The sequence below is a fragment of the Oreochromis aureus genome, linkage group 20, assembly GCF_013358895.1.
Source record: "Oreochromis aureus strain Israel breed Guangdong linkage group 20, ZZ_aureus, whole genome shotgun sequence".
Classification (NCBI taxonomy): domain Eukaryota; kingdom Metazoa; phylum Chordata; class Actinopteri; order Cichliformes; family Cichlidae; genus Oreochromis; species Oreochromis aureus.
Window position 1 is genome coordinate 19,805,565 of NC_052961.1, and position 13,419 is coordinate 19,818,983.

The following is a 13,419-nucleotide window of genomic DNA, read 5'->3' on the forward strand; positions in this document are numbered from 1 at the left end:
AGCAGAGTGTTTTCTCAGAATTGTACTGCACACCACAGATATAAGATGTTTTTCAAGTAATTTTCCATAAAGAGGTTGTGCACTGATGCACGGAAGCATTTTTGATTAAATCAAAACCATTTCAAAGGCATTCAAAATACTGCGCTTGGTTAGTGGACATGATGATGTAGTATTTATCTTTTCCATTTAAAAGCTGAAGATTACAAAACTAATGAGAGGAGAACTAAGAAGTGGTTTTGAACTGCACATGCAGTCAAGGGTTAAAGTGACTGAACACTCCACCTGTCAATAATGACACTCTACACTCTTCTTCAACATAACAACTGCCTTCATGTGAGAGTTTATGGGTGCAATGACATTTGCCTTTTTTTTGTTGTTCTGCTTTTATAGCAATATCCCTCAGTATATAGAGAGATTTGCAGTTTTTATATAAAATAATAACTTATATTAACTCGTATAACTTAATCAGTACACATCAGAGCATAATCTATTTAAGTTAAAGATAACTTACCAACAATAAGTTCAAATCTTGTTTATTACTTTTAACATTAGTTTACAGAAAAAAATATATACAAAACATTAACCAAGGGATTATTTAATCCTTTGCACTTAAACATTTTTTGACACACATACTGATTGTTTGTGTCATGTTATTATTTGTATAGTTATAGTGTCGAGTTTGGCTTTTATTTAAGTAAAAATACTGTTTCAGTTGCACCTGGAATTTGTATGTGCGAGCAGCCAAAAGAGATTTTCCTTCTGCAAAGGACAGAAAAGGTTAAACTAACCTGAAACAGGAAAAGCAAAGAGCTGTGATATGGGCGCAAAGGTCACATGAGGAGAGAGCAGTAATGTTTAAGGTTATCCCTACTTAAACCTGCTGCAGGTGTGCTTCAGACAAAAAATACACTGCTTACCCTACGAAGGCAGAAAAAAACTGAAAAAAGTGCCATGTTTTGGATTTTAAATCTAAAATATTCAACTTTTTGTGTCATGTAGTAATATTAAAAACATGTATTTGAGGGTTAATCTACTCTGTAATGTACAATATAATGCACCTCCTGTGCTGCTAAACTAATAAAACATTACAATTATAATTACATAAATAAATTATTGTTCTTTCTATCCACGCGTTTTTGTAACACCTGTGTTATACAATTGTAAGTGATGCTCGTGTTTGATGCTGATTAAAATTGATCGTCCTTTACTTTACAATCCGAACAGACTTATTTGTCCTTCTTCCCAAATTTTGAATGTTAACACTCTTCATCAGAGCTTGTGGCTTCTTGCAAGATGTCATATTGTATATTCTGTCATTTTCATCAGTCATTCAATCAAGCTAAATGATCAGATTCCCTGCCAATAGTAGACCATTAAAATATTACCATTAGGCTAATACGTAGATGTTCTATTGTGTGAACTACAGCTGATAAAGTAAGAATTCAATATTTACTTTAGCTGTTAATGAAATTTTTTTTACTGTTTAGATTTTGTTTTATGCCGACAGTGATCGCAAAATCACATAAGCCTTTCCTGCATTAATAACTTTGTACATCATACAGATTACTAGAAGTAATTTCTGTGCTGTCTGTTGCCTAAAATTTAAAATGGACTGATGAAACTTGCTGTGCATATTGAAATAAGTAAAGGCAGGTATGAAACCTATTTCAGTATAATTGTTAAACGAATAATTCTACAGTTTCTCTTGATCAGTTAAAACAAGTGTGAGAGCAACGAAGTTCACCAAAAATGAGACTTTTTTGAAAAGTCAGCTTAAGACGTGTCTGTTTACTCGAGCATGATGTGTTTGTAACCTGTTTGTACCAGTTCTGCTTAATGCATATTACATTTCTGCCTTTTCCGTTAATGTCGTAAATCCACTTTTATTTATCATGCATATCTTTTTTTTTGCTTTAAATTAGAGCAGTTTTTTTGTATGTATTCCCTGTTCTTTTGTTTTTTCTTTCATCTCCAATCGTCTTCTTTTTATTTGATTATTTCTCTGAAAAACACTCTGTGACTGTCTATGAGCGTTATAGAAATAATTATTGCGTGCATCCTTGGATAAATCTATAAAGCGACATCCTGTCAGCCACTGATAAAAATGTTTTTTTGTTTTGTGTTGCATACTTCAGTTGCTCAATTCTAGTCTCCTAGCTTTTGTTCCAATGTGACACCATGAAACACTTCAAAAGCTGGCTTTTATTTTATTTATTTAGAAGCATATGATAAAATTTAGTGCGATATGAGAAATACGTTTAAACAACCCAAACTCGCTGTCACAACATAGCCCATTGTAGGGCAACTAGTTTTTAGCCCAGGTAGAGCAGACACTATATTTAACCTTTGGATCTGTTAAGTGATTGGAAATATTTAAGATCTACAACATCCAAACTCAGACATTGGAATGTCTTTGAAGAATGAAGGCATTTAGTTAAAGCTCAGAAGTTTTGCAAAACGACATCGACGTAGTTAAATTAGCCCCCCACACAAACACCCGTTAGAAATAATGAATTAAAGAATTCATATTACAATCTAATCGCAACAAACAATTCTGGAAAGCAACATTTCACCAGAGGATTGCCATTCACTCAAATGGTGAATACACGCCTCAGATTAACATTTAAACTGGTTAATACAAACCTAAATCGTGTCAAGTTAAATTGTATTGAAACCACACTGTACATATACGCTAAATGTATCGTATATGTCTAGTATAGTCTGATCTGAATTTGATTTGTATCCAAAAGAACATGGCAGTAATAGATAAAATATTAAACTCGCCACTAGAAAGGATAACGTATATTTTTGCCATTTTGTAGTTCAAATCTGCATTTTACCGTTATTGTTCAAGATTAAAAAAGATATTCTTGAGAGGAAAAAAGAATGTAAAAATCCCATTTACAATAAATGTAACTTTATTGACAGTAAAAAGTTTTTTTAGAATATCGAGGGGCGCGCATTTGTAACTGCAAGAACATCTTTGAAAGCAACATGACTTTTTTTTTTTTTAAATAATGAGGCAGTTGTACATCTTGAACTTTGAGGTAAAGTGTTTTGTCATGTTACATCATTCACAAAATATTGTATAACATTGAGTCCACACAAGGAGACAAAAACCCATGCCTCACTTTCACTTCTTGAAATTACTTCACATTTCAAAAATAATTCACAATTTAGGTAAAAGCAGAAAATGACAAGCACACATGCTATATTCCATTCACACGCACACACACGTTTCTCTACTTATCAAACCAAGTGCATTTTTAGATTTACTTTTTTTCTCAAACAGTTTCAAGTACATTTTGCTTGCTATTAAAGGAAATCAAGTTAAAACTATGAAGCAGCAAATCCACAATAACAAGTAAGAATACTGAGTTTGGTCTCATTCATGTTCCCAATATTAACATTGTCAGATAACTCACCATACTGTAGCAATAAGGTATTTGGGTGCTATAAAGAAGCAGGAGGTAACATTTCATGGACTTGAGGAATATGCTGGATAAGTTTTGGAATATAGCTGATTAAATACACCAAGGCTGAAACAAACAACACTAAATAGATAACCACAAGTGACAACTGAACATATCCAAAGTGATTCGTTGTTAATTAATTTTTAAATAATTTATTAACTCACTTATATTATGGAAACTGTCTAAAATCTCAGCTTCAACCGCTGAGTGCGAAACCACAAAAGGATGGTTTTAGTTGAACTGATATTTAATTATTAGTCACATGATGCAGCAAACTTGAGTGCAGACCGCTGTAGGACTCTGTAGAAGGCCGGCTTCGTTAGAAATATACTGGCGTTGCAAATTAGAGGACCAGTTATTGTGAGTAATATGCGATTTATCAGTGCAGTCGAACAATCAAGAAAAAAAAATTGTAAAGCCATCAAGTGCTTCAGCAAAGATGTTCATATATAAGCAGGGAACCTAAAAGTGCAATCCTGTATAGGTATAGCACCCTGGGCTATCTCAGTCGGGCTCTTAATGTACACTGCATGGCTCATGGTCTGATCTGCACCAGTCTTCTAAGGCTCACTTTAAAATCCAAAGCCAGCTACTTTTTAGCTATAATTCAGCCCTGAACTCCCATTTTTGAGTTCATTTCCTCTCCGATTTTCCTTTGAGTTGACTCCACACACTGTTAAAACCATGCTGTAAACAATATGTATTCCTACAGCAGCGCACCACTGTAGGAGTTAAGGCAATCCCTTTCTGTGCTTTGTCTGTGACCAAAGCTCCTCCTGAACATAGAGGCACAAAGCTCTCAGTGCATATTAAGCGTACCTGACACAATTCACAAAATACCTTCCGCAGCAACAAAAATGAAGCTCTTAGTGCACGCTAAGCAATATATTTCTTAAAATGTACATGCCATGTTTTTCTTAACCGCATCTCCTAAAAGTGCTAACTACTTAAAATCACTTAGGAAAAGATGGCTAGTCAAGATTTTTGAGCACCAGACCCCCCCCTAATTTTTTTTTTTTCACTTAAGAGGAAATCCCCAAAGAAGGCACTTTTAAAGCAAAACCAGGGGTTTTGCAGTATGATTTGATATGGGAGTGCAATCAATCGTAATTTGTCTCTGCTAAACTTTGACTGGTGCAGTACTAAGTTTCTTCACTCGCGTCTGCCTTGGTACAATAAATTCTCTTACAATAAAATCACACAGGATTTAAAGCAACTGATCTGGTGCAGAACAAACGTGAGCCAACAACTTTATAGAGCAGCAGTCACCTCTCCTCATCCTGCCAGCGACCCCTCTCCTCAGCCCACCTGGTGCTCTCCACGGCTGATGTGAGATGAGAACTCATAGCGGTCCTGGCTGCGGTGGCCACAGATGTTGCACTCGAATGGCTGGCGGAAGCCGTGGCAGCCCATGTGGATGGTAAACATGACATGGTCCAGAAAGAGGATGCGGCAATGCCGACAGTGGAAGGAGCGCACCGGCCTGCCATCCCGGTCTAACACCTGCACAGTGTCCCTGGAAGAAATGGGTGAGCCAGGGCTCCTCTTTACTATGGTGGGGGGCACAGGACACGCTCTCTCCCACTCTGGGTCCAAGTCTTTGGCCTGGCTGGGGCTGGAAGTGGGATGGCTGCGGGGCAGTGCTGAGGTTTGGTAGTGGAGGTGGTGGTTGTTGGAGGTACTTGTCGGGGCAGCAGCCCTTGTGCTCTGCTCTTCTGCTGTGCTCTCTGTGTCTGTGGAGTCGGGGCAGCCGTTGGGTGAGGTGGTGTGACTGTGTGCTGTCGGCTGGTCATCGCGGCCTTCACCTGCCTCCCGTACAGCCAGGCCGAGAGACATTGGTGCCAGCCCACCTCCGCCATGGGCCCGAGGGCCATGAGGGGTGACATTGCTGCCGATGGAGCCCATGACTGTGCGGAGCTCGGACAGGAAGGTGGGATGGAGCTGAGACAGAGCAGGCAACTCGTGGTTCTCAACTTTAGCCCTGGCACAGTATAGCTGTGAACCGGCTAGCACAGCTGAGTCGCCAACAGACTGTGAAGTCATGAGGTCCCCCTCTTTTTCAGAGCCAGACGACAATTCGTAAGGTACTTCAGGTGGGTCAAGGTGCATGTGCTTTTCGCCTATAAAAAGAAGAAATATCGGTTGAAGCAAAGCGTCCCCTGAATTGTTAAAAAAATATTTGACCAGCTGTCTTGGCACAACTGAATCCCAGTGTCTCCATTTGGCACAAGGAGTTAAAACTGCTTAGCTCTTATGAAGCTAAAAATATATATCACTTGTACTTTAGAAATATAACAAAGATATCCAACAGAATAAGAATAGGCTTACTAATATATTTCTACTTCTACTTCACTCAAAAAAAAACTCACCCAAAAACTTCTGTGGTGTTGACCTCTTACGTTTCGTGATGCTTATAGCCAGTCGATCCACAAACTGGATTTTGTCATTGGCTGGCTGGAGTGCAGGTTTAATAACTGTCTCCATCTTTACTGACTCACCTACAAACAGAAAACATCAGTCAAACATTAATCTATTGCCAAATTATGTGTATAAATATGCTAAGCTGGCATTTACAATATGCATGAAGTCAGAAATTAGTTAGTTTTATGTGACAATAGTGAGTTTTATGTTATATGCCATGTATTACCTTGTGCTGTCTGTGTGTTGACAGCCGCCTGTTGGTCCAGACTCTTTTGATAAGTATGGCAGCGCTCCAGATGTTCCTCCAGTGTGCTTTGTTGCTTGTAGCTGCGGCTACAGTAGCTGCACTTGAAAGGTTTTCCCACCGTCGGAGAAGGAACTGTAATTCAAAGAAAAAAACATATTGATTTCATCTAGAATAGCTAATAAGTTGCCATAGCTGGTGGAACTTGTTGAATAAATATAGGGTTAATTGTTGTTTATTTATTTATAGTTGGGGGAATTTTTTTGAATGAAAAAAGGGTTTGGATTTCCCCCCTGACTAGCAATTCCTGAAACTGACCTATGTTACTTGACAGAAAAAAACGCCTAAACCTTTACCGCAAGGTTCCACCCTAGTAAGCTGTCGGAAAGACTGACGTCAATTCACTGAAATCCAGTTTGTAATCATCTTTTCTTCGAAAATGAACCTTTTGAGACCTGAGGAGTGCGACCAAGACCTGTACTGTAACAAGACTGTACTTGAACACCTGTGAATATCTGTTCAAGAGCACCAGCAGGATTTCCTGTTTTGATACTGTTAAATGTCATATTCTGTCATGTGTTTTACAGAAAACTCTCATAAAGACCTATTTCCTCTGAGATAGAAAGAAGGGGGAAATGGACCTTTCTAATAGAGCTCCACTTTTACTGCTTACCTCTGTTTCACACATTGCACGTGTTCACGCTATGGAATCGTATTACTTTGCAGCAACAATAACTAAACAAGTACATTTGTGAAAAAAATCTCTCCATGGACTGTATATGATGTGTTAGGTGCTGTTGTGTGGCTCTAAAAGCCCAGAGCTCTCAGCTGATTCTGGCTGTTCTCCATGTTATCCACCAGTGTTGTCTGGCCAGATTATGTATGTGGATTCCAAACTGTCCATATGTGATGTGAGTGTAGCAGTTGACAATCTGGCTCAAGTGTTAAAGAAGAATAATTTTGCTGTCTGGGAGGTCCCTCATTTACCTGCATGTGTGCGCAGATGTCCAGCCAGTGCATCTCTCCGACGGCAAGCGTAATTGCAAACGGGACATTTGAAAGGCTTCTCTCCTGAATGCAATTTAATGTGGCGCAACAGGTTTCCCTTCTGGGTGAAGGAAGCTCCACACTGGTTACACTGGAATGGTCGCTCCCCTGTGAACACATGGATGAAAGAGGATGTGAGAGGCAACTCATACTAGGCATTGCACTCAACTGATACGTGTCTTTCATTTATTTAAACCCTGCCTCGCTGGGGGTTTTTTCTTCTTTTTTTTCTTACCTGTGTGGCTACGCTTGTGCACCATCAGCACGTTAGGTCCAATGCAGATCATCCCGCACACCTCACACTGGAGCTTCCCATTGGGCAACCTGATAGGTCCTGGTGAAGCAGAATTTGGACTGGCCATCTCACTGTATATGCTTGCTCTGTCTCTTCCAGCCCCAGCGTACTCTGCAGTGGCTTCTTCCATGGGGTCTCCCCGGTCATTATTCCCGCCGTCGATCCTCACAGCCTCTTTGTTCTCCGGCTGTGGAGCACCTGATGACTCGTTATCACTGCACAACTCAACCTTGATGGAGTTTGCTTTGTAAAGAGAGAAGGAGAGGAAGAGATATATATTTACTTACTTATGTAACATGAAAAAGGTATTCTATACAACCGTATGGCTGCAATGTAACAAAGGAATGATAACTAACCACTAAGGGAGCGGTGTGGTGAGGACTGCTGGCTGTTTGGAGATCTTGCAGAAGGGCCCTGCAGCCCGCCATAAAAATCCTGTTCTGTTGATGATTCTCCTCCATTACCTGAAATACAAATATGCCCATGTTATTAAAGTAAACATGAAAGTCTGTAGACAGCACACACCAGCGTACAGTAGTTTTTCCTTTACATCTACAATTACCTTGTGTGTATGAGCGTCCATTGCAGTCATCAGCATTCATTCTCTCACCAGATGCCTACAGAAATACAGTTTAAAGGCAGACTGTAAATACTATGGCTTGCCATTCATAGTTATAATTTCTGAATCAAACAAACTGAAATCACACTCCTGTAAAAACACTGTATCACACCTTGGATAATTGTATAAAATGTACTTTTACACAACAGCCTGTTGCTTCAAGAATATGGTTCAAAAATAAATAAAAAAATGTATGCTTTCTCTAATAAGTTCACTTAAAAAAAATTACAAAGTATTATAGTAAACTTGAGGTCTCCCCTACGACGTCTGTATCCTTTCGATTCTTCTCCACCAAGCAAATGACTATGAGAGGCTCCACATTTATGGCCAAGAGAGCGGAAGGAGGAGTTAAAGCTTGCAGAGGTAGGGAGGATAGCTGCCGCAGCTTTAACTATGAGGCATTCCAGTGTGCCACTACAACAAAACTATATGCCTGATTTGATACTAACAGTGCACTGTATGTATATTATATTACATTACAAAGTTGAAGTTATATTGCATTATGCTGTATTACATTGCATTATGTATGAGATACAACATAGTTACAATATTATTTTTTATTGATGGATCAAGTTTGTCAATTATTATTATTATTATTATTATTATTATTATGGAATAGGCTGAATTTACTGTAGACTATGACAGGCCTCCATAAAACGATTATTACACAGCAAATAAAGTGAGGTATGCAGACTACACCAAGACCAGACTACACAGGCGTTGCTGAGTTACAGCGTCTTCAGACATACAGTAGCCTGTGCTCACTGTCATTGACCAGAATAGGCGATGCTTTACGATGAACACAATTTCAAAGACGAGATAAGCAAAAGCACAAGACGTTCAAGACGTTCAAGGTTGCACCTTTTGCTCAAATGGATGACAGCAGTGGACAGAGGAGACTTTGGAGTGATCGTGGAGGGGGGGCGGAGACAACACATCACAGAAAAAAAAAAAAATTAATATCCTGTCATTGGCCGCGCATGGGGAGCAACAGGCGCTGATGCAGCCGGGAGACGCGCCAGTCACACCAGGGCACGGCGATTAAAAAATAAAAAATAAATAAAAGAAAAAGAATGAAAGAAAAAAATAAGGGACGCGCACCATTGCCGCCCCTTGCTTGACAAACCTTCCTGCCCCAACCCGAGCGACTATGTGCAACAAAACATATACCTGCATTTACAAATAACTGCCATGGCTCTCCACACGCAGGGTAGCTACTTGTTTTAGCTGCTCGCTGGATTTGCTTAGTTCTGACAACAATCGGCTCGCGGACGGTCGAGACAACAACGAGACACAACGGCAATTTGTTGCAAGAGTTGCGATTGTCCACATCGTCCGCATAAACGCGGCTGTCATCCAACACTGAGCACGTCAAAACTGGCCTGGGCTATACAATGTTTCTCATGAGCCGTTGCTATGGCACCCGACCACACGACAAATGGCATTCACCCTACCAACTACTAAAAAACATGCCGTACCTCCAAATTACCACCGATGGATGGTCTTACCAAGAGCCGCAGCGGAGTCCACGAGCCTCTTCCTTACCTGGCGACCGATCGGTGTTTTCCTTTTAATTGTCTGAATAGCTGTTTGTTTTCCCAGGCGGCGCGACAGCATCTCCGGGATTTTTTTTTTTTTTTTTTTTCTTTTTTTTTTTTTTTTTTTTTTTTTTTTTTTACCTGGGAATCGGAATCCCAAACAACTTCCGGGCCCATGCTGGGATACAGACCAAATAATTTTACAACAGAGTTCCTGATTCGGTGATTGCCGAATGCATCGATGCGTGTCTTCTTTGCAGACAGGTGGTCATAATGAGGGTGAAATGTGTGCTTTTAGATCATGTCGGACTCTGCACTGCAAATTGCTGCTGCGCATGAATATATTTTGTCAAATACTTGCTGCAATACGGTCAGTGACCCTGAAATGTTTAATAAAAAACAAAAAAATGGCATATGTAAATATACAGTACGCCTGTATAAACAGTACATGTACACGCGTCTTACAGAAAGCAAGCAGATATTAAAATAAAAGCAGGTGAAAATTGTTATCATGAGATGGTTTACGATTACACTTCATCTTTAGCCCCAGGAGGTGGCAGCAAACTGCTGCTTGGTCCAGACTTTTAAATAATGGACTGGACAGCTGTGAAACACAGTCTATATGTGTTATAAACTACAAAGTACAAGTGTCTGTGCGTGCCCTTGATTTATTTTTCATGAACAATAAAAAATAATGACAACGCAAGCAAGCCCTTAATGAATAAAAGGCAACTACTTGAATCGATTGGGCCTATGCCAACGTAGAAGGACCTCATAAGCCTCCTGGAGCTTCACAAATATTTCCTCAGCATCCTTGCTGGGGTTGTGATCTGGATGCCACTTCTTGGCCAGTTCCCTATAACTTCGGGATATCTCCTCAAGAGAGGCCTCTGCTCCTAGAGACAATATCTGCAACATAAATAAGGTAAATCCAGATGAAATGGGCAAAATGGCAAGCAGAAAATGTAGAACTATTTACAGCATGCATTTCTTACCTTCAGTGCCTCTTTTTCTCTCTCAGTGTATTCTTTGAGCAGTATTTCTAGCACCTTCCTCCAGGCCTCTTCATAGTACCCTCCTCCAGTAAGCACACACAATATCCGATATGGCGTTAAAAGAAGGTACTCCAACACACTTCTGAGCCAAGGCAGGAACCAGAAAATATCCAGCAGTGCTGCTATAGAGTCAGACAGATAGTACAGGGTGGCTGTGGTGTTGTGGAAAATACAGTAAGCCAACGGTGCAGAGAAGGCCAGCCAACCTAGACCGATCCTATAAAGCCGTGGACCTGAGGTTGGAACAAAAAAAAAAAGTAACTTCAGGAAGCCACTTAAAACAGAATGATTATTATCGACGTGCATAGTGAAATCATCCAATCATCTCAGATTGGTGAAACCAGCCCACCTAATTTCTGTTTGCTCCCAGGTGTCCGTGGAGGTTTGAACGTGCGGTGCTTTGCAGCAGTGACGCTGGCAGCCAAGCTTATAGGAAGAGGAGATAATGTGCTGCCATAGAATAGCAGGGAGGTTGCGAGACAAGAAGTCAAAGTCTTTTGGAGATCGGAGGTCTGCTGGCCAACATTGGACACCAGATGCACCCCTGCACCCACACATAAAGGCAACACAATCAAGTAGAAGAAACTGAGGGAGTTCAGTCCTATCATGGCCACAGTGCCAAAGTAGACTCCAACACACACCTGTCCTGCAAATCTGACAGGACTCACAGGTGGAGGGATTGAGGTGGGAGGCCTTTTTCTTTCTTTATTTCCTTCTTGATTGGCCTCACTAACATAAGCAGGGATGCGTATAAATTCCCTGACCCACCCAAATCCAAATCCTCCTAGTGTTAGCATCCATAGCAGAGCATGGGTGTCTCTCCCTAAGTACAAATGGTGAAGGCCCAAAGGCCCACCTACTGCCCACAGGGTGTAGGCAACAATTATACTTTTTACCATGAGGCCTCAGTAGATTACCTCCTGTACAGGTGAATATTAGTCATCCTTGATACATACCTGCAATAGAGTAACAAAAAGTGTTAGTCTTACCTCCAAACCTCCATCAGTGTTTTATAATTATTATATTTTCATCAAATAATTAAAACGGAAATGTACAGCTTATATTTTATTGGCTTTGAATCTTTAATCCCATGCGCTTACATCGCCTGCTAACATTTTATTTATTTATTTAGTTTCATAACTATACTGTGTTACACCCTCCTCTGTGATCTGTCTGTTGGTCTTTGCCAGGACACTCAGATTTTTAATCTCTGCTATCTACTTCCCTGGTTAAATAATATATTATATAAGGAGGATTTATCTTAGCTCATGCTGGGTATTGTTAGTTTTACTCAACTCATTATGTGATCCAAAACATGGCATTTTTGACAAAGAGTGCAACTATCTTTTCTGATAGATCGAAGATATTTGCTGTTCTTATACAACCAAATTGTATTTTAAAAAAGAGTAGGTTACTTACTGAGCCCATAATTTCAAATCCTTATCCAGAGAAATCCTTTTCTACTGCTTTCCGTAGTTGAAGTTGCTGCATGTTGTTGCAATAGTTGGACTTTGGATCATGACAATGGGATTGCGCAACGGCCTCAGGGCATAAGGCACATCAACATGAGCCTGTAATCATTTAAACTGATAAGATGAGTAAAAAGGCTAAAAGCGACATTTATGAGGAAAAAAGGACACTGTTGATAATGCTTAAGTTTATTTTGTAAGGAAAATAAGGACATAAGCCTTTAGGCCTGTATGCTAAACTTCGGCATGGGATAAGAGTATAATCCTGTTCCCCAGTGAAGCCTAAAACAACTTCACTACAAGGTTTTTCTGTACAGTCTTACTTAAAGGTGTATAATATAAGCTTAAAGTATAAAGCTTAAGTTATATTGTATTTTTTAAATCAAAGCAAAGCACTTTTACTTTGTAAAGTGATATTGATTATCATAAAAGCTAAAATATGAGATAAGTATTATTAATACATCAGTAATACTACTACTACTGCATGTGATATAAGTACTATCCTTGTGTGCTGGAATATATTTGTTAATAATAATAATTTAGTCCAGACAGAAATAAAGGTTTTAAACTTATTAAACGTTTGCCTATGATGGTATTGTTTAGCCTTCCATCAAAGAAATGCCACCAGAACTATAATAGGGGAACAACTTGCTTGATGTTTAATTTCCTCAAGCATAAAAACATTTTGTTTTGGAAAATGGCCCAAAATATCAGGAAAATACACATACGTCAGTGATGTAACCTAACAAAGGCTGCTTACCTTAACTATATACTGACCAGGGGTATTTATGTGTGCAGAACCCAGCCCCCAGAGACCACTTATGAGCCAAGAAAAACCCCGATTGACCCTGATATTAATACCCCAATAATCAGAAAAAATGTTTGACAGTTTATTAGGCGCACCAATCTAAAACGACCTTGTGCATCTGAAGTAAACCTAGTTTTCATTAAGGTCATATTCAGCTTCGTTAAAGGTGTCTAGAAGAGATGATTTTCATTTAATTTCATTTTTGTTCGTTCTGTGTGCCCCATTTATATCAGTGAGGGTGAGTTAATGCGACCAGTATCTCTCTAAATTATTTTTAGCCAAGAGTAGCTACCTGTTCAGTCAGTGGGTGTGGACCACACGCATACCTGGAAAGTAGGCTAGGTCCACATTAATATTTCAAATCGCTGGACTGCCAACATAATAAGCTCCCTTGGCCCCGCCCCCTGCGACCCCTCCTTTGCTGGGCTTTCGTCGGAGCTGCTGAGCAGC

The 13,419-nt window shown here is 39.7% G+C and overlaps 2 protein-coding genes across 6 annotated transcripts; both read right to left on the minus strand.

The window, feature by feature from the left end:
* Window positions 1-2,900: 2,900 nt before the first annotated feature.
* Window positions 2,901-9,704, minus strand: ikzf4 (IKAROS family zinc finger 4). Of its 5 annotated transcripts, none has more exons than XM_039604243.1 (8): window positions 9,578-9,704; window positions 8,043-8,097; window positions 7,837-7,944; window positions 7,421-7,723; window positions 7,126-7,293; window positions 6,121-6,273; window positions 5,843-5,971; window positions 2,901-5,593 (listed from the first exon to the last, which is right to left on the minus strand). In XM_039604243.1, the coding sequence occupies exons 2-8, from the start codon at window positions 8,080-8,082 to the stop codon at window positions 4,773-4,775; spliced, it is 1,722 nt and encodes a 573-aa protein (XP_039460177.1). In that variant the 5' UTR covers window positions 8,083-8,097; window positions 9,578-9,704; the 3' UTR covers window positions 2,901-4,772. The 5 variants fall into 5 exon arrangements, with proteins under 5 accessions (XP_039460177.1, XP_031602769.1, XP_031602767.1 ...); XM_031746909.2 differs by having other exon boundaries at window positions 9,608-9,701; XM_031746907.2 differs by having other exon boundaries at window positions 9,270-9,620.
* Window positions 9,705-9,745: 41 nt separating this feature from the next.
* Window positions 9,746-13,415, minus strand: dnajc22 (DnaJ (Hsp40) homolog, subfamily C, member 22). The gene is made up of 5 exons (XM_031746961.2): window positions 13,296-13,415; window positions 12,112-12,263; window positions 11,042-11,648; window positions 10,633-10,925; window positions 9,746-10,546 (listed from the first exon to the last, which is right to left on the minus strand). The coding sequence occupies exons 3-5, from the start codon at window positions 11,589-11,591 to the stop codon at window positions 10,370-10,372; spliced, it is 1,020 nt and encodes a 339-aa protein (XP_031602821.1). The 5' UTR covers window positions 11,592-11,648; window positions 12,112-12,263; window positions 13,296-13,415; the 3' UTR covers window positions 9,746-10,369.
* Window positions 13,416-13,419: the final 4 nt, after the last annotated feature.

Bases quoted from the DNA above. Each gene is read 5' to 3' on its own strand.
- ikzf4 (XM_031746907.2), bottom strand. The intron at 7,294-7,420 runs GTAAGAAAAAAA...ATGTGTTCACAG, and splicing joins GCACAAGCGTAGCCACACAG to GGGAGCGACCATTCCAGTGT. The intron at 5,972-6,120 runs GTAATACATGGC...TTCTGTTTGTAG, and splicing joins CAACACACAGACAGCACAAG to GTGAGTCAGTAAAGATGGAG.
- dnajc22 (XM_031746961.2), bottom strand. From the start codon at position 11,591: ATGGTAAAAAGTATAATTGTTGCCTACACCCTGTGGGCAGTAGGTGGG. The intron at 10,926-11,041 runs GTGGGCTGGTTT...TTCCAACCTCAG, and splicing joins TGGGAGCAAACAGAAATTAG to GTCCACGGCTTTATAGGATC. The intron at 10,547-10,632 runs GTAAGAAATGCA...TTTATGTTGCAG, and splicing joins GAGAAAAAGAGGCACTGAAG to ATATTGTCTCTAGGAGCAGA.